Here is a 27,928-nt window from a genome sequence, read left to right as displayed (position 1 = left end):
CAAAAATTAATAAAACAAAAACGAGTGTCTTTGGACGGAGGGACAGTTTTTATTTTTGCAGCATTTGTATCGTCCAGCATGACCGAGATCATGTCTAATGCTGAAGGCAGTATCAGCTCCTCTGCTACGATGTTTTTTTTGCACTGTGCCACCTTATATGATGCTAACTAGGGTTGTTCCGTCATGTTTTTTTGCTCCCGATCCGATCCCGATCGTTTGAGTATCTGCCGATCCCGATATTTCCCGATCCGATTGCTTTTTTTTTTGTTCCCGATTCAATTCCAATCATTCCTGATAATTTTTCCCGATCATATACATTATGGCAATGCATTAAGAAAAAAATGGATAAAACTCGGACGAATATATACATTCGACATACAGTACGTAAGTACTGTATTTGTTTATTATGACAATAAATCCTCAAGATGGCATTTACATTATTTACATTCTTTCTGTGAGAGGGACCCACGGATAGAAAGACTTGTAATTCTTAAAAGATAAATGTGACTTTGTATATTGTGACTAAATATTGCCATCTAGTGTATTTGTTGAGCTTTCAGTTATTGATACTGCAGCCATTTAACTTCTGCCCAAATGCATGATGGGAAGTGCAACCATGACTGTGCGTAGGGGCACCAATTGATATATCTTCTCTGCGTTGGTAAAGAACATAGGGTGTTAAGAAAATGATCAACTACTACCTTTCTTCCCCACATTATTTTTAATGGTTCAGAGAGGTATTGTAAGGCTTTGGCCACATAAAAAATGGCTCCAAAGGCTGTCAAAATTCTCTCTACTCATTATACGCTGCCTTTTAGCGCTATCTATAGGTAAAACGATTATAGATTGAACGCGATAATGCGTGAGTGGGTCGTGCAGCGCATGCGTTAATTATTTAATGTGATTAATTTAAAAAAATTAATTACCGCCGTTAACGCAATAAATTTGATAGCCCTACTTTAAGCCAAAACTTCTCTGGATGAGTGTAAGACATTTTGTCTGTAACGTTAAATACAATTAGAAAACGATTTGAATTAAAAATACATATATATTAAAAAAAGGCATGTCCGATATTTTTTTTGCCTATTCCGATACTTTGAAAATGACGTGATTGGACCCGATCGAATCTTTAATGCTAACAGTGCTCGCTAGTTTACTGATGTAGCACTCAAAAAGCGGGACGACTGTTGGCAATATTAGGAACATTTTCACTGAAAAAACTTATCAATGTGTTTGGGGTCAACGGTCATTAAGTCACATCTTTATTGATTTTGCTTCATGCTGTCCACTGCCAACATTTTTGGACACAGTAAACATACCGGTCTTTCCTAGTCTCCCTCTGTATCAAAAGTGAATCCAAACGCTATGTACGCTTTGTCATATTTTCCCGTCTTAGCTTTCGGGTGACTTCACACATCCTGCTCTTTGCTGTGTGCTCGTTTAATGAAAAAATACTGACACCCATTGAGTGGATGTGCAATTACCCGTTATTCTAGTATTGCCAAAAAACAAACAAACAAACAAAAAAGATCCGTGACATAAGACCCCTCTACTACTGTTCTACTGTATATGCTAAGTGTAGAATAATGAGAGGATTTGGGGCAGGGGGAGGGACACATTTCCCTTATCTTCTCACATATCAAAAATTTACATACAGTAAAATTACTGTGCCTTTGAAGGATTTGAGAAAACCCAGATGATATCATATCTTGGGTAGATTCTATGTTTTATTTAACTTGTGGATCTATTTTAAGGCAAACCTTAAAAGACATTGCTTCCTAATGCAACATCATGGGAGAGAAATCCACCAAGAGAATTGTGGACTTGCACAAACCTGGTTCATCCTTGGGTGCATTTTCGAGCTACCTGAAGGAGCCGTGATGTTCCATAACTATAAACAGTATGGAATTGTCCAGCCGTCTTCGGTAATAGATTTATATTGCAGAGATGAAGGTGCTTTACAGTAGTCTAAAATGTGCTTACCTGCAGAAGATGCTGGCTAAAATGGGTCTGTGTGCGACCCCAACAAACACACATAAATAAACACCACAGCAACCCCTGTGTCACAGTTTTTGCAAAAATAAAGTTTCAAAGCATTCAATCAATTGATTTCTGCAATATTTAAGACGTTTTAATGGACATTCACATGTTTATGAATGCAAGGCATCATACATGATTGTCCATGGAGCTCGCATGTCTATCTTGCTGCACCTTCGACCGTCACTGCAGATTCACCAAAATGGCCTTAAACACATTGTGTGTAAGTGAGCAGCTTGAGTGGACTCACTCAATGAAGCATTTAATAAAGACGAGCGTTTTTCAACCTTTTTTTAAATGGATTAGGCATCTACAATTTTTGTTGTCTAAAAATAATTCGGTGGGACAGTAACATGTTGAAAACCTATCATATTTATTACATCTGAAGTGCTTAAAAACCATATATCAAAAAAACATACATACTTAAAAGTTTGTTTGTATTTTTTAGATTAAACTTTGAGAAAAAAATCATGTCTTACATGTATCTAACATCTCCAATGATAAATCTGAATCAGTACATTGAACACACAAAAAGCGCTACTTCGCGGTTTTTCACCTATTGCGGTGGGTTCTGGTGACCATTAACCGAGAAAAAACGAAGGGATCCCTGTATATACAGTATATGTATACAGGTAGCAAAAACCAGACTTACGTGATTTCGACTTTACGACTCGGGGGTCTCGTCCGCAATTTTGTCTCCAGTCGGTTTAAAAAAAAAAAAAAGTTGACTTTTGTTTTGTGATGCATGCTTTCATTTTGGCGCAGGAAGCGAAGAGGCGGTAGTTCTTCCGCACACAAGTGAGAGCACATGTAGATAAGAAGAAGAAGAACGCACGCGTACACACGAGGAACAGCTCATTTACGCCTGCGAAGAAGTGGGTGAAAGACGAGTAAGAGAGAGAGGGGATAGTTTACAGCTGCAAGCCTGCACACCGATTTGTTGCTTGTGAAGCATCCACTGAGGCCAAGCCTGTATAGAACACCTTTTGTACTGTTTATTGTGCATTTTCAATTGTGGTCAAATACTCAGGATGAGTTTATGTGATTGTTTTTGATGATGTGCGCACGCTAACTGATACATGCTAATCGTTCTTGTGGATTGTTATTGCTGTATCAGCGGCTAGTTATAAACGCAAATTTGAATTGCTCTTATTGAAGACGAAACGGATTGAATTTAATTTTAATTTTATTTTAATTCTGTGTTGATTTCATGAGCAGCTAAATAAAGTCAGCAAGCCACACGGACGTCTGACATCATCATTTCGGCGGTAAACTCGCTGTCTAGCAAGGACTTTGCTCCAACATCTTGGAGAGGACAGTAAAATGACTTATAATACATATTTTTTTGATAGTTATTTTGAGATTTCAGGGTACTTAAAGGGTTAATTCTAATTTATGTGGAAATTCGGGTTATGTCGCCAGCCGTAACCCGGGAACTATCTGTATACATAGGCTGTACATTATTAGAGATCGAACGGTATTTCAGGACCGTTACAGATACCGATTATTAGTTGTTAGAGGGGCCGATAACCGATTTTTGGAGCAGATGTTCACTTGCAGTAAAAGTATAAAAATTAGTGTAAAAAAATGAATAATGCAAAAGCTGAATATCATGGAAATGCCTAAAGATTGTTCATTGAATCACACAAATAAAACTCAGAATAAGACTCAGAAACATCCCTTATAAAGTTGAATAAAAGGTTAAATAAATAGCTCTCTGGAAAAAAGGTGTTGTCCCCCCCCCGAAAAAAGTTATAACAATAACAATAATAACATGGAAAAATGCTTGTCTTTATTGAGTGAGTCCATTCAAACCCGCTCACTGCTGAGAACAGCCGTGCGCACACACACACAATGAGTTGCCACAGCACAATGGTGTTTAACAAGCTAATTGATGATTGATACATTCGGCATCTTTGAAGGTAGCGCTGCCAAGCTTCTCTGGCAAGATCAAATCTTCAATGCCAGTCAATCATCGTTAATATAATATACATATTACAATATACATCTAATTTGATTAATAGCAGTTACATTATAATTTCCATCCATTCTTTGTATTTTATCCTCACTAGGGTCACGGAAATGCTGCTGCCTATCTGGTCGCATTCTTACGGCTGAGCTGGAGCCTATCCCATCTGACTTTGGGATAGGAACAGAGTACAGCCTGGGCAGGTTGGCGGCCAATTCAGGGCCACTGTCACATTTAGGGGCTGTTTACATGGTGACACTGCGACGCCAAGACGCAAAGATTGTGCTGCGGAATGACCTCGCCTTTATACTGTGAAAGCGAAAACGGAAGGCGAACACGCAAACTTTTGATTCAGGCCTCCAAAGCGGAACTATTTGATTGCGGGGATGGCTTCGCGACCATATAAATGGAATGCACTAACGCCGATGACGTCAGCACGGTGGAACGTCAGCTTTAATTTACTGGTTTTATAATATTTTTATTTTAAATATATTTTATGTTCGCATTTTTGTGCCTTTTGAATCAAAAGAAAAAAAATAGGGCTGTCAAACGATTAAAATTTTTAATCGAGTTAATCACAGTTTAAAAATTAATTAATCGTATTTAATCGCAATTCAAACCATCTCTGCAATATGCCATATTTTTCTGAAAATTATTGTTGGAATGGAAAGATAAGACACAAGAAGGATATTTACATTCAACAACTGTACATAAGTACTGTATTTGTTTATTACAACAATGAATCCACAATATAGTATTAACATTACTAACATTCTTTCTGTTAAAGGGATCCACGGATAGAAAGACTTGTAGTTCTTAAAAGATAAATGTTAGTACAAGTTATAGTAATTTTATATTAAAACCCCTCTTAATGTTTTCGTTCTAATAAAATTTGTAAAATTTTCAATCCAAAAAAAAAAAACTAGTAGCTCGCCATTGTTGACGTCGCCGAGCGGGACGTCACATGGGCTCCCTGCTGTTCTTCCACAGTGTCTTTAACTACGTAAGGTAGTGATTGAAATACACCACAAGGTGTCAATGGCGAGTTTTAAATTAACTTAGAAATCAAGCCAAATAGTGTGTCCATCCATCCATTGTAATTCACGTTATTTGAGTGCTGGCTTCACATCGTACGAGACCTCTGATACTTTGTATATTGTGACTAAATATTGCCATCCAGTGTATTTGTTGAACTAAACAAAAATGTTTGAAGAGAGTTTGACCAAAGTCTGAGGACGTTTTATGTGTATTTTGCGTAGCTATTTTGATAGGGAATGCAAGTTCTCTTTGCGCTGTTGTTTAACTGTGTGATAATAGGGCCTCAGTAGTACAGATTGAAGCACTTTTCTTTTTGTGAACATTATTTTTTTTGAGAGATATTATTTTTGTTGTGCTTTCACTAAATGTTGTCAAGAAGTTGCTGAAGCTTATGCCAATAAACGGTGCGGTCCAATGAACGCCTGTGTCCACTCGTCTTTTGTAATATTCTGATAAAGAATTATCCGAGGCGCCCTGAAGTGCACGCGGCGCCAATGTTGTTTACTCACATGATGTAGGAGTGAGTTAGAGTTACGGACTGCTGAAAGCCGTAAGCTGTGTTAATGTTGAAGCTGAATGTGCAAATAAAGAAACAAAGTGCCAGCACATCTCGTGTGGTATACCTTTGTTAAGAAAAAGCACAAAACAAGACACCTTTCTTTACCTCTTAGCTCTCAAGTGCGTCATTGTAATCTGTTTGAAGCAATGCATGAGCGGGTCATTTCGCGCATGCGTTAAATGCGTCAAATATTTTAACGTGATTAATTTAAAAAAATAATTACCGCCCGTTAACGCGATAAATTGGACAGCACTAAAAAAAACACATGGAACCTATGGCTTCGAGTGGGTGAGTATGTTGTTTCTGGGCTGAGGAGGCTGTTGTCAGTGAAGTGCATCAATGACTGTCACCTTGTAAAACTGCACTGCCCCTTAGGGTCTGGGATGAATACTTATCATTTTTACGCAGAATGAACCAAAAGGGAAACATGTAAATTCAAACATGAAATGTGTCGTACTCTCGGAGCGTCACCATGTAAACGGCCCCTTAGACAAAAAGTATTTTCAATTACCTCAGAAGTTTATTTGACAATTCACTCTTCAATGAACTCAATAACAATAAATGATACATCGATTTATTTACATTTCTGAAGATAATACATTACACTAGTTGAATTTATGATCCATTAATTTCTGACATTTCAGTGAGCAGGTTGAAATTCCATTTTCATGTTGAAAATTGTAAGCTCTCATTAACATTGAATGAGTCCAGTCACTTCACATTACGGTAACTTTGCATGAGCACATCTTGTTTTTATGACGCAGGCTAATATATATGAAGCACCTGATTTAAGAATGTTATTGTTTATATGTAAATATAATGGTACAAAAGTATTTAATGAAAATGTTTGAATCTTGATCACATGTAAAACAAATTCTGATCAATCCACATGAATGTTTACTTACAGTGTATCACAAAAGTGAGTACACCCCTCGCATTTCTTTAGATATTTAAGTATAAATGTTCATGGGACAACACTGACAAAATGACACTTTGACATAATGAAAAGTTGTCTGTGTGCAGCTTATATAATAGAGTTCATTTATTTCCCCCTCAAAATAACTCAAAATATAGTCATTAATATCTAAACCTCTGGAAACAAAAGTGAGTACACCCCTTAGAAAATACATCCCTTAATGTCCAAATTGAGTACTGCTAGTCATTTTCCCTCCAAAATGTCCTGCGACTCGTTAGTGTTACTAGGTCCAGGTGTGCATAGGGAGCAGGTGTTTTCAAATTTGTAGTGCAACTCTCACACTCTCTCATACTGGTCACTGAAAGTTCCAACATGGCACCACATGGCAAAGAACTCTTTGAGGATCTTAAAAGACGTATTGTTGCACTTCATGAAGATGGCCAAGGATACAAGAAGATTGCCAGCACCCTGAAACTGAGCTGCAGCACAGTGGCTAAGATCATCCAGCGTTTTAAAAGAGTCAGCCTGTTAGTGCTCTGACCGTACGCCGCACTCTACATCAAATTGGTTTGCATGGCTGTCACCCCAGGAGGAAGCCTCTTCTGAAGACGGTACACAAGTAAGCCCGCAAACAGTTTGCTGAAGACATGTCAACAAAGCAAATGGAATACTGCAACCATGTCCTATGGTTTGATGAGACATACGGGCTATATGAGCCTATGTAAGAAATATACTTATTATTCATTAAATAGCCCTTATATAAGTAGTCCCCGGGTTGTGACATACTTATGCGATTTCGACTTTATGACACAGGAGTCTCATCTGCCATTTTGTATCCAATTGTTTTTTTTTTTTTTTTTTTTTTTTTTTTAAGTCGCATAAACCTCATCGCACCTCACAGCAGGGCTTAATGGTGTTGGAAAGAAGTTTTTGGGGTTTGCAATATATTGCGATATACTGTATATTGCATTATTAAAACTAGAAGAATTTTCACCAGATGTCTTGAATAGCTTTGTTTGGGAAGACATGGTTGACTCAGCATGACTACATACCATACAATACTACTGAGGGGATTCATATGTGAATTATGAAGATTGATGTATATAAAAGGGATCCAGGAGACCATGTTTTAGCACACTCGCTGCTTTTATGAAGCAAAACAAAAGTTTCCCTTTAAAAAAAAAAAAAAAAAAACAATTGCACATCCTGCGATAGGACAACTGCGCAAGCACATATTGGGATGGTGATGTTCCAACGATATATTGTGCAGGCCTACCTCACAGTATCTTTTTTTTTTTTTTTTTTTACTTTACTTTATTAATATGAGGTGTTCTGTCCTCACTAAAGCAGAAGGTGTTCAGCATTACAGACAGAAAACAAGACAATTGTGCTTTTTGAAGCTTTTTAGTTCCTTCACTTTTGACAATTTGTAAAGCTGTAAAACATTTATGTTCAAAACAACACGCATTTTAACAATAAAACACTTGACACAAAACAATTGGGGTTCAAACGTCCATCTAGTGTGATCAATGCGCAAATTCAGTAGATTAAATTATCCAAATTTGCCTAACAAAAGTCCGCTATCTTAAACGCTATGAATGCTAACGTATTTACAATTCTCATAGCAAATCGCTCACACGTACCTCCACAAACTGTAGCTGTAAACTTAATTACAAATGCATACACGAACATATATTTGCTGAAACAACTTACAGCCTTATGTGGGCTAAACCAGAGCGCAGCTATCCTTTATCCATGTCAGTGTGCTTCTCAATCATACAAGGCGAGGGTCCAGCCAGACCCAACTCTGCCACCAGAAGGCGGTCTATCCTCCATCATAAAAACAAAATACAGCGGTACCTCTACATATGAAGTTAATTCCTTCCAGGAAAGGGTCGTATGTCGAGCAAGATTTTGCCACAAGAATACATTATAATTCAGTTAATTCGTTCCACAGCCCTAAAACCTACACAAAATCTTTAATAAATACTGCTGGTACAAATGACAAATACACAGCGAAAAACAAATAAATGATGCATAAAAACGGGGAAAATAATATGATAACAGTAATATTAATACCTGTAATAATGAAACGAATAAGGGTGTAACGGTACATGTATTTGTATTGAACCGTTTCGGTACGGGCTGCTCGGTTTGGAACGGAGGCGTACCGAACGAGTTTCTGACGTAATGCAACCCTTACTTTTTGAGGCTGTGAGTCGATCGGGTTACAGTTTCTTTGTGTAGATTATATTTCCTCCGTCTTCTCTACTATAATGAGGACCAACCTGGTAGGACAGTATATAACCCAGAAACATTAACTGCGCGACAACGTGGCCGCTGCGAGAACGCAGTGAAACGCGGGCATTAAAGTCAATCAGCCAATGCACACCAGTCGCAGTGCGGCTGTGTGGTAGACGCTTTCCCAGAAGCGGCTCAACACGACGCACGCGAAAAGAATGGCAGAGTTTATTAATTGACGCGAGACGCGACCCTCCTGCGTCAATACTACTACCGGTAGCTAGGATCGGGCAGACCGGAAGTCACTCGTGTATAAATACGGTGGATCCGGTCGATTTTCAAATTAATATGCAATCGTAACCCCCTTTTTGAGTCCATAGGATCTCTTGAGTGGTAGATCGGGCACAGTTGACTTGTCTTTGTTGATTTACTGCTGTCTTCTCTGCTATATTAATAACCAACACGGCCCCGTGTTCAATACAAAACCCTCCTACCACAACAAAACAAGTAGGAACTAATATTCACATAGGAACTAAAGTTATACAACATAAAATATACAATATTAATGGATAATACATCACATTTGTAAAATATAAACACATAATAAAATAAATAATAGCCCATTTAAATAAAATAAATTGAAATGAGCTAAAACACCTGTAATTAAATAATAAAAATAACACACACATCCTGCTTACACAAATTTATTAATTTCTGTGTGGCGCTTTAACTTGAGAAAATCCACCAATAAAGCTTTTGAAAACCGTTCACCATTCATTGAGGCATTTCATTTGTAAAACACGTTAAAATCTTTGTCATTGGGATTGCTTTTCTCTTTAGCACAGGACTTCTTTTTTCTTCTTTCTTTCAGAAAGAAAGCTGACCAGTACGCGGGGTCTGGAAGGCAAATTGTTGTTGGATTATTATTTTTAAATACGCGCTACTTTTTGAGCAGAATTCTAGCTTTGTATAGGCTAACGTTCCTATTGTTGAAAGCACAAAAGTGTGTAATAAACAACTAGCACATTTAAATTTTGCATTTTGTTTTCTTACTGTACCGGAAATTAACCGAACCGTGACCTCAAAACCGAGGTACGTACCGAACCGAGATTTTTGTGTACCGTTACACCCCTAGTAATGAATCGGATTTTAATGTGGAGAATGAGTTTTGTGTGGTGTACCTGAACGCACCGCGTAGCTGATGTTACTAGGAGAGCGAGAGGACATTTTACTTTCACTTTTCATGTTCAGCTGCTGCGGACAGTAGGCATGTTGTGTTGCACAAGTTCTGAAATAAATTATTAAAAACCTGACAAAGCTGGCAATTTTTTGGGGTGATGTTACAATCATAATAATAGTCACCTATGAAGTCTATGCTGTGGCGCTTTCATAAATCGTCGTACTTTGAACATGTTGTCGGATGGAGAAACAACGGGCAAGTCGAATTTTACATTGGATGTCGAAAAGATCGCGTGTCGAGGCGATCGTATGGTGAGGTACCTGACTTTTTTGGATAGTTATTCTGGGGTACTAAAAGAGTTAATTTCGATTTATGCTAAAATTAACGTGCGTATGACACCAAAAAGCCATGTTTATTTCATATTTCATGCGGTGTATTATGCTCCTGAATGAAATGGACCGCTCGGATGTGTGTGGAAACGATCATTTTATATATTCAATTTTTGAATCCCGCGCCACAAAAATAAGTGACTTCCGGCGTCAGTCTCGGGTTTAGGACGAATGCGAATGTGATGTCACCCGGGTAAGCATCTCACAATACAGCGTTGCTTTATAGCTTCAAGATGGACTGCAGATTCAGCTGATTTTCCGGATTAATTCGGTTTTTTTTTTTTGCATCACGCCAGCCAAACGGCTGCAGAAAATTGTTCCTGCACTAGGGAGAAGCGTGTGAGCCTTTTTGGGTTTCAAAGGGTTCCAGTTCACCACGGATATTGGTCAAAACAAGCCCTACTACTGTGGGACCATCGGACTTACCAGGAAGTAGTCATGTTTTGTATTATGTCAAATACTGGGATCATGGCACACGTTTTAATATGGAGGTGGCTTGCATTTTGTGGCTGATTGTCCTCCGGCCGACGACAGATGGCTTGTGTTTTCTTCTTTGTTTACACATGAAGGCGGCCAATTTTCGTAACTGACTAGCCTCATAAATTACTTTTAACCGAGACTGTTTTACGTCCATATTTTTAAAGAATTCAGAGATTTAAGCATTTACTCACAAGAATGTTCGCCCCAAATGCTCTGTTTACGCCAGGCGGCCGCTAGCCTCATTCGCTAACATAGTAGCATTGTACTTCGTCAATATACGTAAAATAAACGCTAACTGCACGGTTTCTTTGCTTTTAACCAAGAATCGAGACTTTTTTACGTCAATATGGATGAACAATTCATGGATTTAAGAATCTAGTCACAAGAATTTTCGCCAGAAAAACTTCTGTTACGCCAGGTGGCCGTTAGCCTCATTTGCGAACATAGTAGCATTGTACTTCGTTAATATACGCAAAATAAATGCTAACTGCACGGTTTCTTTGCTTTTAACCAAGAATCGAGACTGTTTTATGTCCATATCTATTAAGAATTCGGGGATTTAAGCATTTATTCACAAGAATTTTCACCAGAAAACCTCCTGTTACGCCAGGTGGCCGCTAGCCTCATTCGCTAACAGTATATAGTGTAAAATGATAATAAAGGGCTATTCTATTCTACAATAAGTTGTGATTGTACATATAATTTATTAATAATCGATTTACATATTATTTATAATCAATTTTGCATGCTTTCCTCAAGTATTAAGTTTCTGATGTTGAATTGAGTTATTTATTAGCTGTTGAAAACTTGCAGTAAATTTAAAAAAAAAAAAAAAAAGTTGCTATTTTGGTCAAAAACTTATACATGTTAAATATTGCTATTGATCCTGATATAGGGGATTTTCTCTGTATTTGGTGATTTTTGTGCATCAAGTGTAAAATTTGAGACTTTTATAGCCATTTTAAGTTGTTTTATACTTATTTAAAAAAAATAATAATAATCGGGATTTTATAGGGGAACAACTTTGAATTTTTTGATGCCACTGCTCATGGAGACTCATATATGGCTAAGGTAGGTGCTTGTTTTGGTTTTAGGTCAGTAGCAGGTTTGGTTTTGTAAATATTAGAATTTTAAAGTTTTTTAAAATAGCCCCCCTACGAATCAGCCCCGTTTCCCGTGCCATGTCAATAGGTTATGAAGTCTATGAGCCCACCTAAATGATAAGCAAAATGAGATCCCCCCCCCCCTAAAAACCGTCTTGGCTGTGAATGACACCCAGGGAGAAGGATTAAGACATTCTTTAACCCTTCGCTTGCATCTTTTCAATATCGTGAAGCAGCTGAAAATGTACTTTGCTCTTGAATGCAGCTCGCCCCGCAGGCATGGTCGCTGATCCGACGAGAGGGGCTTAAAGCCAAGCTAATGAGTGTGTAAACTACTCGCCTTATTGCCAACAAAGGCGTCTTGGGGACGCGCTTCTTTTGTCTCGCGGAGACTCATCACCTTTTCTCAGTGAAATCTGCCGAGGATTGTCTGCGTGCAACAGGAGGTAAGGATTAAAAGATGTGAGCTGGCCCTCGGAACAAATGGTGAGGCAAAGCCAGCCAGCCAGGACAGGCCGGGGGCGGGGCCGAACGACACCCACAATTAAAGATGAACTTTGAGTGAACTAATTTATCTGCGGGAGGAGAAGGTGACAGGCTACGCGAACTTCCCGGTTCGCCTATAAAAGACGCCAAAGGAGCAGTCGGGAGCTTCACTCGCTCTAGCGACGTTCACCTGAGCTCATCGCCGACATGGCTCTGAGCACGCTGCTGGCTACCTTGCTGTGCACCATCGTCCTCCCGATTCTGCTCTTTCTGGTGGCTGTCAAACTGTGGGAAGTTTACATGACCCGGGGCAGAGATCCGAGCTGCGCAAGCCCCTTGCCTCCCGGTTCCATGGGCTTGCCTTTCTTTGGGGAGACGCTGCAGCTCATCTTGCAGGTAGGCGACACAACAAGATGATTTATGGTTGTTTATCACTGTGAAAAATTCTCGGGATTATTTTTTTGCATGCAAAGTTCCCCAGGTATAATATTCTTCGACTTTATTATCATAATAATTTTGGGGATGCTTTTTAAAGCGAGGCTCTCCACATATAATACCTGTATACAGTGATCTCTCGCTAGATTGCGCCTCAAACTTCGCGCGCTCAGTCCATCGCAGATTTTTTTTCCCCAAAAAAAAAAAAAGTATTCAAATTAACATTATTCAAAAATGTTGATATATATGCATGTATACATGCACAAATCATTCCTTTCGTTTCTATAGCTACATTGGTATTATAATTCTTACATTTTTTAAAATACACATGTATGTATGTTTGTTTTTTTTTTCCGTTTTTTCCTTGGAGTAAAAGCATGTTGTATATGTATCTCTTTCCAAAGCTGTTAAAGCTGAATAAATACATTGAACACGACACAAAAAAAAAAATAAGGAAAATAATCCCTGACTGTACTTCGTGGATTTTCCCCATTAACCGCAAAAAACAAGGGATCACTGTACTTATTTTTTTTTCATGTACACTTTTTTCGCACACTGATTTTTACAGATTCTCACTGTTCTAACTTTAAAACTTTCCAAAAATTAAAAACTAATTACAATTAAAATTGTGGCAAAACATGATTTTTCAGTAAATATTACAAAAACAAAAACAAAAAAAAAGCCCTATTCATTATCAATGGCATCAGTGGCGTTCCTAGCCTACATGGTGCACTGGGCAACAAGATTCTTTGGCGCCCCCACAAAATAAAAAAATTTAAAAAAAAACTTAGCAAAAAAAACCAAACAGTTGAACGACATAATACCGCGCATGAAGTAGACAGGGTGTTCCAAAATGGTTGACCCCATTCTAAACGCCCATATCTTGGAAAGTACTTGATGGATCTTAATGAAACTAAATACACTTTATGTTGAAGGTCGCACGTTATATTGTTTAAATTCACAAAGAAAAGTACAAATATCTGTTGGTTCTATGACAGATTTTCATTAATGTTCAATATGGGCACCGCCTGCAAAATGCCTTTCAAAATGCCTTTTCTTTTGAAATGAACTGCATTTCTTAACCTGAAAAGATAGAAATGCCAAACATTACACACAAAAACTTGAAACGTTTCTATACAAGCTGTGAAAATTTGAGGTAATTAAAAAAAAATAAAAAAATGTCAAAAACATTTTGGAACACCCTGTACTTTGTAAAAAAAAAAAAAAAGGGTGGGGGCATGTCGTATATGTATCTCAGTCCAATGCTGTATAATCTGAATAAATACATTGAACACCCCGCCCAAAAAATACAAAAATCAATGTAAATAAGCTCCGCCTCTACTTTGTGGATTTTCCCCATTAACCGCAAAAAACGAGGGATCCCTGTACTTATTTTTTTCCCGTGTGCACTTTTTTGGCACACGCACAGCACACGCATTTTTACCGATTCTCACTGTTCTAACTTTTAAAATATTCCCAAAAATTATAGACTAATTACATTGACAGTTGTGGCAAAAAATGTGTTTTTCAATAAATTATATAATAAAAAAAAAAAAAAAACTCATTCATTATCAGTGCAACGGGGGCAACAAGACACTTTGGCGCCCCCACAAAAAATAAATAAATAAATAAATAAAAATAAATACCTTAGCAAAAATAAAAAACAATTGACCCACAAAATACAGCGCATGAAGTATACTTGGCACAACCTCACAACCAAAACACAGTATTTGCTAAAAATGTTACATTTATTAACACTATCTAAGCATTTGAGAGTGCACAATAATAAATATGTGCAAGAGAAAAAAAAAAATCACAAACATTGATTAAACCTAGTAATGTAGAAATAATAAAGAAAGTGTGGAAGATTCTACTTGTGACTTGTTGGCTTAGATGTATTGGCTTAGACGCGTTGACCACTACAGGGACTGGAGATGAAATCAAATATTTTTTGTGCTCGTGTGCATACATGTACACACATTTAGCATCTGTTCAATAATATGCAAACATATAGTCAACATTCACAAACCTATTAATGTGTTTAGCCTATTAAACTTTAAACCACATCACTTTAACTATAAACCAACTATAGCGAATATTTGCATGCTATCTCCCTTCAAACTAGTACATTCACTGCTCACATTAATTATTTTTGATATGATGCTAACAATCGTAGCCCACAAAAAAAAAAAACAAACAAACAAAAAAATCCAACGACTACGAAATTACAATAAAAAAAAAAAAACGGACACAAAAAACAAATTTCACTCAACTATTCCTCCACAAATGACTTGAAGAATTCATAACAAAGTTGATAGAACAAGGTCAAATATTAAAACAAAACAACGCAAAAAAAAAAAAATTCTTTGCACATTTAAAATCGATGTCAACTCTAGGTGACACTGTTAACTGATCCAAACCCCGCCCCTGCCTCCTGCAGGGTGTGTCATTTCAACGCTAGTGGCCCAATTAAAATAGCAGACAAGTGACTTTTCGAATTCAAAATTAATTTTTGCCAAAAGGTAGAGTGGCACTTACATTTCACAAAAAAACCCTATTTATTTCTAATAAGGGGGGAAAAATGATCCTATATCAACAGGAAGTGACCTTTAAGTAAGACAGAAATGCCTATAAATCAATAGAAAAGAATTTAAAACGTACAGGAAAGAAGGACTGCTCTATATATGTGCAGGTTTACAATCAAAATGAAGTGATCTGTAAATATTCAAAAATTAATAAGGAAGTGAACCAATATTAACTCACTGCCTACCATTGACAACAGTAGACATTCAATTCATTAGAACTGGTAGGACTGAGTGTGAATGCTCATTTTTGAGTGCCAGTGATGGCGCTAGACATCCAATCCATTTTGACTGGGAGAGACTGAATGAGCGTTCACATGAGTTAACAAGAAGGTGACCCAAAAATGCCCCCAAATTAATAGGAAGTGACCCAAAATCAACAGCAAGCGTCTTATAAGTACTCTAAAATTAAGGCTGTAGCTATCGACCTATTTATCACTTAGTTTGTTCAAATAATAAACTTAATCGTCAATGGCCCCACAAAAAATAAAGTCCATTGGCGGTCATTCATTTTGACCAAAGAATTCATCGAAATGCCCCAAAATGAACAGGAAGGAACCCATGACACCCAATAATCAACAGGAAGTAACCATTAGGTGTTAACCCACAAGCACAGAAAACCTACCCAAGAAATTTCTCCAGAAATGGCTTTTTTTCGTGTTTAATTATTTTTTTCCCGTGTTGCTGTCCAGAGAAGAAAGTTTCTTCGCATGAAGCGGCAGAAGTATGGCTACATCTACCGGACTCACCTATTCGGGAACCCCACAGTACGTGTGACCGGGGGCGACAACGTGAGACAGATTCTCCTGGGGGAACACAAGCTCGTGTCGGTCCAGTGGCCGGCGTCCGTGCGCACTATCCTGGGCTCGGACACGCTGTCAAACGTGCATGGAATCCAGCACAAAACTAAGAAAAAGGTAAGAAGTTATCTTATTAAACATTGACATTTTTTAAGATTCATTTTATAAACTATTATAATACTTGTATTCAACCTGCAGTTAAATTAACCCTTTCAGGGACTGGTCAGTACAGTGGATATTTATTCAAAAGTTATCATTGGCTTAACTCAAATAATTCACCAGGTCAAAGAGTTTATGTTGTGATAGTTGGTAAAAGAGGAAAATTCATATTGAAAACACCTATTGCCAGCAAAAGACGTCTAATTAAAGCAACACTAGGTAACTTTTCAACTTTTATATAATATTTTCCTAACATTTGTGATAATGTGTCGACTGACGACTAGTTGAATGACACCTCTTTTATATCTTGAGGGGGTTTGTATCGCTTTCACCGGCACTAATTAACTTTGAGGAGGGTGGCACGAACCCTGCCACACAAAAAAAACTACAAATGTGCTGATGGCACACCATTCTCTCACACGAATTCTGCAAAGATGGAAGAGCAATAAAAGAGACAAAAAGCCATACTGTTGCTGTCATATGCTGTTGTTTGACCACAACTGAATTCATTACCTTCTTACCTCATCCTTATCCTTCACACAGCCGCTGGAAACAGAAATGTTTTTTAATCCATCTGCAGGCGACCGCGAGATTGATTTTTTTGATTGATTGATTTATTGATGATTTTACGACACTTTGCGGGTGTGCGCTGGTCCTCATGGGAAACGCAGTCTCCGTAAGGCAAAACGCTACCACTTTTGTCCACCGGCGTCGCTAAAATCAACCAAAACTGAAAAATTACCAATTGTTTCTTTAAATCAGAAAAAAAAAAAAATCCATATTTGCTAGCCCTCACATGAATATATTTAATGGAGCCTAACAATCATGTGGCGTTTTGGAAAAAGTGCCTCCTTCCTTCACATCGTAGCAAAAGGATATAATTTTAACTTTCCCTCCCACTGATGTCTATCACGGTCAGTGGTGGTGAATCTCAACCTCTTGACTGTTTTTTCAATTAAAATAGATTGGATGTCTATTGCCGTCAACAGCCACCAAAGAGTTAAACTATGTGAGGTGACAAGATATTTATTTAAAAAAAAAAATCTAGAAATTAAGTCTTTCTTTATTTCTTTTTCTTTTTGTTCCCAATTTATTACAATTTGTTTGTTTCCGTTTATTTTATTTTGATTGAATTGTTTTTTTTGTGTGTGTGTTTTTGTTTTTTTATTTTTTACTCATGGCTTTTTTTTCAGTTTTTTTTTTTTTTTCCCAAAAAGGATCTTTTAATTCATTCATTAATTTTAATTAAAATTATTTAGAAAGTGTTTTTTTGTGGCCATTGCAAAATACATGCAGGCAGAACCTGTACTACAGTGGCGTACCGCAAGCAACACATCACTTTTGCTCATTAATATTCATGACGTTAGCAATTGTTGCTGGGCGGGTCAACCTCCCGTTTGTTCTTAATAGTAAATGAATGGAAATAGTGTACAAACGAGATGTTTACTGAGCTAAACCTACCAATTATGTCCAAAAATGATGTCCCTCGCACCAAATTCACTGGTAAAGATGTGGAAAAACATACACATGTTCAGTTAAAGAGATGGCTTGAGTGTCGAGGGTTGAAAAAGAGCCGACCTGATCCAGAGTTAGGTTTTTTATCGACACCTTTTTTTGTGTGCATTGCCTTACGCCACTGACAATGACATTCTCCTGTTTCAACACTCTATCCTTTACCACCATATGCCCTGTCTTTCTTATACATACATCCTCTGGTTGTCTCACGTCTCTGACCATTGTTGGGGGTAATTTACATTGCTATTTTTGTGTAGCGATCGCAAATGCTACTCAGTGACAGCCAGGGAACACAATTTTTTCATTAATAACAAATCTTCATTCAATCATTTATTTATACTTCCCCCTTACTAAAGTTTTTTTTTTTTTTTTTTTTTTTACAACAGAAAAGGTAACAGTGGCAGTCAGATACCATTTAAATTTTTTTCAGGTCATTTATTGTCAGACAGAAGCAGCACGACAAAACGCCACGTTAAAAAATAATTAAAAATATCAAAATGGCTTACCTCTTCATCCTCTGTAATACCATGGCCCCCAACAAAATGTTTACTGGATATGAAATGTGAAATGCTTCACCTTGCTGTTGTTAAACTGGTCTTTTGGACTTCCGCACAAGTTGATCCATTCTTCACATTTTTTCCTCCGAGATTTTGGTTTCGGGAAACGTATGAAGAAAACATCTATCATATGTCGTGATGTCTATAGTCTACAAGTTCCATCGTCCATAGCAGCAGTGTTTGATCGGCATGTTCTTTTATGAAAGATTACTGGAGAAATCAAACAGACATAACATGGAATGTATGTGAGGGCTATATTGTCCCACTTCCACGTTACGATGGCGACGTCATGGTTTAAAAATAGCATTTGTGCGGTACGCAATTGAATATCAAATAGGGGCAGCAAAATATTATAAGTTTGAGACCCCTGTCCTACATTAAGGTAATAACGGCATTTCGGATTAAATGAAATAAATGAATTATAATTCATCCATGAAAGGGTAAGTGATAGTTATTTGCCCTATAAAGGGTTAAAGCTCTCTAATTTCAACTTTTGAATAGTTTTCCACGGTAATGATTGCTGTCTCTGAAAGGCTTTAAAAAAAAAAAAAGGATAGGATAGGAATAGGAAGGATAGGAATAAGGCCGCCATAAGTGAAAAACCGCAAAGAATATTTTCTTTGTCTTTGTTCAATGTATTCAGATTTAGCATTGGAAAGATAAACATGTTACTGTCCTACCGAATTATTTTTAAACAAGAATAAAGCAGATAAATGCTTGACTTTTTTTTTTGAATACTCCATTGAGTGAGTCCACTCAAATTCGCACTCTTACACACAATGAGTTGCAACAGAAACTGTTTTACAAGTTAAATAATGATTGACACATGCGGTGCTTTGACCTTGCCAGAGGAGTGACCTTCAAACATTAAACGTCTCTCAATTATTGTTTACCTTAATAAGCAACTCCAGTGCAATCACTGCCTGACCAACAAAGAGCAGGGAGAGGAAGGGAGAGTTAGACTACGTGATCGGCTCGGGACAACTCATCTGTTTTTTTTTTTTTTTTTTTAAAGTTTGAAGTATATATTTTTTTAATACTTCCATTTAACACCTTTAACTCTTATCGGGAAAAGTGACTATTCTAGATCATTAAAAAATAAATAAATAAATAAATATTAGCAATTATATATATAGTATATGTATATATGTGTGTGTGTGTATGTTTTTAAATGATTAATATTTATTTTTAAAGTAGTGGCAAGTGGGTTTTAGTAGTAAACCTGTAGTAGTTTAGTGCAACTGCATTTATGAATTAATATAATGTCAATAAAGACTACAGTAATACAATTAAAATGAATAAAAACAGAAATAGACACTGGTTACGGCCCCAAGTAATACTCTCAAGTAGATTTTTTCATAGTGCAGTGGTACCTCGACATAGGATCCTTTCGACATCCGATGTAAAAATTGACTCGTCATTTGTCTCGAAATCTGACGACATGCTCGAAATACGACGATTTATGACAGTGTCGCAATTTCATTGTTTTCATGCAAGACTGACGCACGGTGGATTTTCTTGAGAAAGAAATCAGCATGGGTCCCAAGAAGGTTAGTGCAGGGGGTGAAAAAAGAAAAAAGGCGACACTTAAAATTAAGGAGGAAATGATAGAAAAATATGGTCGACAATACAGCTGGAATATTTCTACGATCTCGAGGATGACTGTCATCATTATTATTATTACCGGTATTATTATTATTGTAACATCGGAAAGGGAATCTCCAGGTGTGTCATGTTTTTAATCATTTATTTCAAAACTTGTGCAATACAACATGGCTACTGTTCGTAAACGACGCCAACTACAACAGAACAAGAAAAGAGAAAGTAAAAGCTTCCCACTCTAATGCACCTCTCTCACTCTGTCGTCAGTCACACGGTACATTCAGGAACAGCATGCAAAACACAACTGAAACATTAGAACCCGATTCGTTAGATTATTTTTATTCCGATTTGTATTTATAGTTTATATGTTTTGTTGTATGTAATTGCTATTTGTAATTGTACGTGCAATATTTATTGAGGATTTATCTTAGGTTTTTAGCTTGTGGAACAAATTAATCAAATTATAATGTATTCTTATGGGAAAATCCCGCTCGACATACGACCATTTCCACTTACAAACCAGGTCCTAGAACGAATTAAATTCTTATGTAGAGGTACCACTGTATGTAACTCATTGCATGCCATTGACAGAGATGGACGTTAAATTCATTTAAAATGGGAGGACTAGCCGTGAATGCTCATCTTTCAGTCCTATTGACGAGGCTAATGAACAAAATTAAAGTAACATTCCGGGACATTTGCCCTCCCCCAGTCAAAATGGATTGGACGTCTAAGGCCGTCAATGGCAAGCAATAATCAAATGAATGCCCTGTAAGTTTCAAAAAACAACTTACACTACCGTTCAAAAGTTTGGGGTCATTTAGAAATGTCCTCTTTTTTGAAAGAAAAGCACAGTTTTTTTCAATGGAAATAACATTAAACTAATCAGAAAAACACTCTGTACATTATTAATGTGGTAAATGACTATCCTAGCTGGAAATGTCCGGTTTTAATGCAATATCTACGTAGTTTTGTAAAGAGGCCCATTTACAGCAAACATCACTCCAGTGTTCTAATGGTACATTGTGCTTGCGAGTTGCCTTAGAAGGATAATAGATGATTAGAAAACGCCGTCCAGTTATGTTGGCACATCTTAAAACAGTTTAGGTGGATAGAGAAGCTATAAAACTGGTCTTTCTTTGAGCTGGTTGGGTATTGTAGAATCACCTTTGTGGGTTTGATTAAACTCTCAAAATGGCCAGAAAAAGACAACTTTCACGTGAAACTTAACAATCTGTTATTAGAAATGAAGGCTATTCCATAAGAGAAATTGCCAACAAATTGAAGATTTCCTATAACGCTGTGTACCACTCCGTTCAGAGAGCAGCACAAACAAGATCTAACCAGAGTAGAAAGAGAAGCGGGAGACCCCGCTGCACAACCGAGCAAGAAGACAAGTACATAAGAGTCTGTAGTTTGAGATATAGATGCCTCGCAGGTCCTCATTTCGCAGCTTCATTAAATAGTACCCGTAAAACGCCAGTGTCAATGTCGACAGTGAAGAGACGAAATAAAAATCCCTATTTCTAACCTTGTCAATGTCTTGACTATATTTTCCATTCATTTTTCAACTCATTTCAAGTGTGACTATTGAAGGAAAACACAAAATTGTCTGGGTGACCCCAAACTTTTGGAATGTAGTGTAAATCAACTGACTTACAAAATATTGATCTTTGTGAATCTCAATGCCTTTTCTGTATATTATGTTGTCAGCCAGAAATGTGCTGAATTGTCAAAAGAAAAATTTACAACGATCCTCAAACTCCTGAATCTTCTGTAGGCCATTATGCGGGCGTTCTCCAGGGAGGCGTTGGAGCTCTACATCCCAGTCATCCAGGAGGAGATTCGAGCTGCAGTGGAAGAGTGGCTGGCGAGGGATTCTTGTGTGCTGGTGTACCCTGAGATGAAGCGTCTGATGTTCCGCATTGCCATGAGGATCCTTCTGGGCTTCGAGCCAGACAAGATTAAGACCGATGAGCGGCAGCTGGTCGAGGCGTTCGAGGAAATGATCAAAAATCTCTTTTCACTACCCATTGATGTTCCATTCAGTGGACTGTACAGGGTAAAAAAATGCTTCTTTGGCCATACTGAATCAAGCTAATTGGGGGTTATGTGAGCATACAGTTGTTGTTTTTTCAAACTCAAACTTTCAAACTTATTTTCTCTCGTTTCCCACTGTTTTTCAGGGTCTTAAAGCTCGGAACTTCATCCATTCTAAGATTGAAGAGAACATCAAGAAGAAAATACAGGACTCACAGAAAGAGTCCAAACATGGAGATGCTTTGCAGCAGCTCATAGACAGCTGTAGTAAGAACGGCGAGACATTTAGCATGCAGGTAACACAATAATGAGAGCTAGTTATTTTCTTGTTTTCAACGTTTAACCTTGAAAGAGCCATTTTGACACAGTTTACACAGAATAGACAGCACTGGGAGCTGCAGACATATTAATTGACATTTGAAATTATTGCATCAACTCGATTGTACTGTGTAATCTGAGTAGAGATTTGTGTACGTCGCCCTCTTGTGGTTGGCCGCCATTGCTGTTGGCTGTGTGCGGCACACCTCAGCAATGGTGGGCGGGGTACATACAGTTGTTTTGCTCAGATTAGTCAATATACAGTGGGGCAAATAAGTATTTAGTCAACCACTAATTGTGCAAGTTCTCCCACTTGAAAATATTAGAGAGGCCTGTAATTGTCAACGTGGGTAAACCTCAACCATGAGAGACAGAATGTGGGGAAAAAAAAGGAAAATCACATTGTTTGATTTTTAAAGAATTTATTTGCAAATCATGGTGGGAAATAAGTATTTGGTCAATATGAAAAGTTCTTCTCAATACTTTGTTATGTACCTTTTGTTGGCAATAATGGAGGCCAAACGTTTTCTGTAACTCTTCACAAGCTTTTTACACACTGTTGCTGGTATTTTGGCCCATTCCTCCATGCAGATCTCCTCTAGGCAACACAGACTTTCAACTACCTTCACAGATTTTCAATGGGGTTGAGATCTGGAGACAGATAGGCCACTCCAGGACCTTAAAATGCTTCTTACGAAGCCACTCTTTTGTTGCCCTGGCTGTGTGTTTGGGATCATTGTCATGCTGAAAGACCCAGCCACATCTCATCTTCAATGCCCTTGCTGATGGAAGGAGATTTTCACTCAAAATCAATTTGCAGAAAAACAGCCCCAAAGCATGATGTTTCCACCCCCATGCTTCACAGTGGGTATGGTGCAATTCAGTATTCTTTTTCCTCCAAACACGAGAACCTGTGTTTCTACCAAAAAGTTCTATTTTGGTTTCATCTGACCATAACACATTCTCCCAGTTCTCTTCTGGATCATCCAAATACCCTCTAGCGAACCGCAGACGGGCCTGGACGTGTACTTTCTTCAGCAGGGGGACACGTCTGGCAGTGCAGGATTTGAGTCCCTGGCGGTGCATTGTGTTACTGATAGTAGCCTTTGTTACTGTGGTCCTAGCTCTCTGTAGGTCATTCACTACGTCCTCCCGTGTGGTTCTGGGATTTTTGCTCACCGTTCTTGTTATCATTTTGATGCCACGGAGTGAGGAGGGATTTGAAAGTCCGTGTTGCCCAACGACAGCCCCAAAACATCACTGCTCTAGAGGAGATCTGCATGGAGGAATGGGCCAAAATACCAGCAACAGTATGTAAAAATCTTGTGAAGAGTTACAGAAAACGTTTGGCCTCCGTTATTGCCAACAAAGGGTACATAACAAAGTATTGAGATGAACTTTTGGTCTTGACCAAATACTTGCACAATTAGTGGTTGCCTAAATACTTATTCGCCCCAGTGTATATCTTCATCATCGCCTGTGAATGGCTCAAAGACTTGTGGCTACACCTTACAGATTGCGACAGTGACTTTACGTAGTTGGTGAATTCATGCCTTGCATGAGTGAACCATTCACAGGCGCAAAGACTTGTAGGTACACTTTCCAGGTTGTGACTGTGACTATACAGTGGTATGAAAAAATATCTGAACCTTTTGGAATTTCTCACATTTTCTGCATGAAATCAACATCAAATGTGATCTGATCTTTGTCAAAATGTTGCAAACACTGACTGGTAAAAGCAATTTAAAATTCTTAGTTAAATCTGGCCAGCGCTAGAGTAAATTTTACCAAATACTAATTTACTGTATGTGATATAAAACTGAGCCATGGGTTGGTAACCCCCTGTATTAAACAAGCCATGTTCCTTTCACAGGCTATTAAGGAGTCTGCAACAGAACTACTTTTTGGGGGCCACGAAACCACTGCCAGCACAGCCACCTCTCTCATTATGTTCCTGGGCCTGAACCCTGAAGTAGTTGAGAAAATGAGGCAAGAACTGATGGATAAGGTATTGTTTTAAACACATTCAGTATCCGTCATCATGGTTAATTCCTAATTTCTCACAATGCTTTGTACTTTGTGTTCAGGAGGAACAAGGAATGCAACTCCAAAGCTTGAAAATTGAGTCTTTGGAACAGTTAAAGTATACTGGTTGTGTGATTAAAGAGACTCTCAGGATTAACCCTCCTGTACCCGGAGGCTTTAGGGTGGCGCTGAAAACATTTGAACTGAATGTAAGTTCAAGATCATTTCATGTTGGCGGGGGCTCGCTACTGATTCACCATTGTGTCATCTGAGTGTCATCGCTTGTCCTTCCCTTTTTAGGGATATCAAATTCCCAAGGGTTGGAACGTCATCTACAGTATCTGCGACACCCACGACGTGGCAGATATCTTCCCCAACAAAGAGGACTTCCAGCCAGAGCGCTTCATTACAAAAGCTTCTGCAGACTCCTCGAGGTTCCAGTACATTCCATTTGGTGGAGGGTCGAGGATGTGTGTAGGGAAGGAGTTTGCCAAGGTCCTGCTTAAGATCTTTCTGGTGGAAGTGGTCACTAAGTGTCACTGTACTCTTTTGAATGGGCCACCCTTGATGAAAACAGGACCTACTGTTTATCCTGTGGATAATCTGCCAACCAAGTTTACCCACTATGTTCAAAATTAAGATGTTTTAAGACAATGACAAAATTCAGAGGAGTCACAAATCATTCTTTTCACCTAAAAACTATTTGGAAGCACTCAGGTGTTCCAAGGAACCTCATCAGGAACATTTTCTTTTTTTTATGTAGAGTAGCCCCCATGATTGTTTTTTGCATATGACTGTATACATACTGTAAATATTTGGAAAAACATTTTATATTATAATGTGGTGTATTTGTATATATCTTTTTTAAACATGCGATCAAACTTAACAAGAGGCACTATTCACACATTGAAACACTTTAATCAGATCAGTGGTGTATTTTTAGAAGTGTGTAAATACTGTATGTAGAGTTTGTTATGTAACTTTTGTATCTTAACACAACTTATTTAAATGAAGCTATATTGTATTACTTTTTATTTAATAAAACATTTTGTGGGTAGCTTTTGTGGTATTCCTGATTGAGTAGCCATACTATTGATGACAAAAACATTTTATTGGAAACTAGGGACTGCAATTTCTGGAGGAATTGCGATGGGAGCTTTGCTGTGGTAGATACAGATCTAAGACCCACCAAGTTGATTTTGGGACGTTTTGGAGTCTCTTATGTGGATTTGGAGGCATTTCGGGGTCACTTCCTGTTGCTATTTTGACAAAAATAGCCGTCAGTGGCATGCTTCGATAGAATCCAAGTACATTGGCATCAATAGACTCAACATACATGGTCGTCAATGGCATGGACGTACATGTCTGTTCATGGCATCGACTTATTTGGGCGCCACTTAAATGTCGATGGGCTCTAATAACTTTTTTTCTGCCATTGAAAATGAATGGGAAATTTGGATGTAGATGGCCATTAATGGCAGGGACGAGCATGACTGTCAATGGCATCGACTTACTTGGGCGCCAGTCAGTGCTTAATTTATAAATCATAAGGTGCCGGAACGCAAAGTACATATGACAGCGCAGAGGTGATGAGACAGGCACAGGTCCTGGAACTTGCGCAGAAAATGGTGCTGAAAACAACATGCAAATGCCCACTTGCCTTGCTGTGGCAAGCCTTAATTTCAGATAATATCCATGGTATAAATTAGGAGTGGGAACCTCTTTGTACCTCACGATACGATGCGATTTGCGATACAAAGCTCGCGATAACGATGATCTGACGATATGGCGATACAACGATTATCGATACATTGGTATGGAAATCATACAAACAACTAATAAACAGGAAAAACAAGCTTCTACTGTGAATTGGAATGAATTTATCACTAGTAGACGTCCAATCCATTTGAACTGGGAGGGTGGCAGCGAATGAACATTCGTTCATTCGCTGCCATCCCTCCCAGTTCAAACGGATTGAACGTAGATGGCCGTCAGTGGCAGCCGATGCCAGGCAATTAGGTAATTTTTGGCCATTGAAGATCATTTACCTGTTGATTTTCAGTTGTTTCCTGTAGATTTTGGGGTATTTTATGGGTCACTTCCTGTTTATTTTGAGTTAGAGATCAGGAAGCGACCTGGGAATCACCCAAATGAATAGGCAGTGACTCAAACTCAACAGGAAATGACCTGCAAATGCCCTAAAACAGTGGTCTCCAAACTATTCCAAATAGGGCCGCAGTGGGTGCAGAATTTCACGCCAACAAAACAAGACCACACCTTTTTACCAATCTGGTGTTTTATAAGTGTAATCAGTTGATTGCGGTCAGGTGCTGCTTGTTTTAGTAGAAACTACATTGGTTAAAAAGGTCTGTGCTTGATCGGTATGAACAAAAACCAGGACCCATAGCGGCCCTCGAGGACCAGTTTAGAGACCCCTGCCCTAAAATGAACAGTAAGTGACCTATAAATGCCCCGAAAATCAGACCGAATGACGTTCCCAGTCTGAATGGATTGGGCGTCGAGCACCGTCAATGGAAGGCTTAAAGTTAACTGAGACACTATTATGGTGGAAGATTTTGGTAGCAACTTGTTGGTTTCTTTTTCTTTTTTTTCTTTTTTTTTTTTTTTTAAACATTGACAGCTTTTTAAAACAATATTTCGATTCTTGGCAGGAGCGTATCGATAACCTTTTGGGATACAAAGTATCACGATATATCACCATTTCGATATTTTGTCACACTCCTAGTATAAATGTTATGACAACAATTTACAATTATTTAGGCTATACTCTGCACATAACCAGAGGTGGGACTTACAGTACACAGTCAGCAATTATTTTCTCAACAGGTCTAACTTGTAAAACAGAAAAAAAAATCAGATATTACAATAAATAACACAAATCTCCCGTTATTATTATTTATTATGATAACGGGTGGGTTTGAGGAAGCTCTCTGATTGGTCAGTTGCCATTTATTAATCACAATATAACATGGCTAGATGATTAATACATGGCTAGGGCCTCATCACCAAATGTATCACTACACCGTTATATTCGTGCCTCGAGTCTGTGGTTTAGAAACATTTATCCGTTAATTCATTATACTTCTATAATAATCTATTTCAATAACACAGTTGTAATTATTGTACAGGCCTAGTAAGCAAATAAACTGAAAATAATTCGTTGTTGCGTACTTTATTGTATTTATTTTGAACTGAGCTGCTGTCCAAACAGCTGTGCATCCCATCCCTGACCTGTCGCTGGATGTCCCGCATTCTTCTTTGCTCAGTGCGCTCTTCTCTCCTTCTGAATTTTCCTGTAATCAAGCTGATGTCGCGGTTCCAGCCTTTTGCTCCAGCTGCTCTACCGGGCTAGCTGATGCCAGAGTACTCGCCTGTTGCTTTGGCTGTTGGTGATCCACCTGGGTGACTGCTGGCGCTGTAGCTGGCCCCCACTCTGGACGGCGCTGAATCTGACCAGCTGCTGCCACGATAGCAGC

The 27,928-nt window shown here is 38.2% G+C and overlaps 1 protein-coding gene across 1 annotated transcript; it reads left to right on the top strand.

Moving 5' to 3' along the window:
- Positions 1 to 12,199: 12,199 nt before the first annotated feature.
- LOC130909598 (cytochrome P450 26A1) lies at positions 12,200 to 25,478 on the top strand. Its single transcript, XM_057826276.1, has 7 exons — positions 12,200 to 12,794; positions 16,108 to 16,332; positions 21,829 to 22,110; positions 22,235 to 22,384; positions 24,280 to 24,414; positions 24,494 to 24,640; positions 24,732 to 25,478. Exons 1-7 carry the CDS (start codon positions 12,606 to 12,608, stop codon positions 25,068 to 25,070), a joined length of 1,467 nt encoding a protein of 488 aa, XP_057682259.1. The 5' UTR covers positions 12,200 to 12,605; the 3' UTR covers positions 25,071 to 25,478.
- Positions 25,479 to 27,928: the final 2,450 nt, after the last annotated feature.

The sequence above is a fragment of the Corythoichthys intestinalis genome, chromosome 21, assembly GCF_030265065.1.
Source record: "Corythoichthys intestinalis isolate RoL2023-P3 chromosome 21, ASM3026506v1, whole genome shotgun sequence".
NCBI classification, from domain to species: Eukaryota; Metazoa; Chordata; class Actinopteri; order Syngnathiformes; family Syngnathidae; genus Corythoichthys; species Corythoichthys intestinalis.
This window is presented reverse-complemented; position numbering and strand designations above follow the sequence as displayed.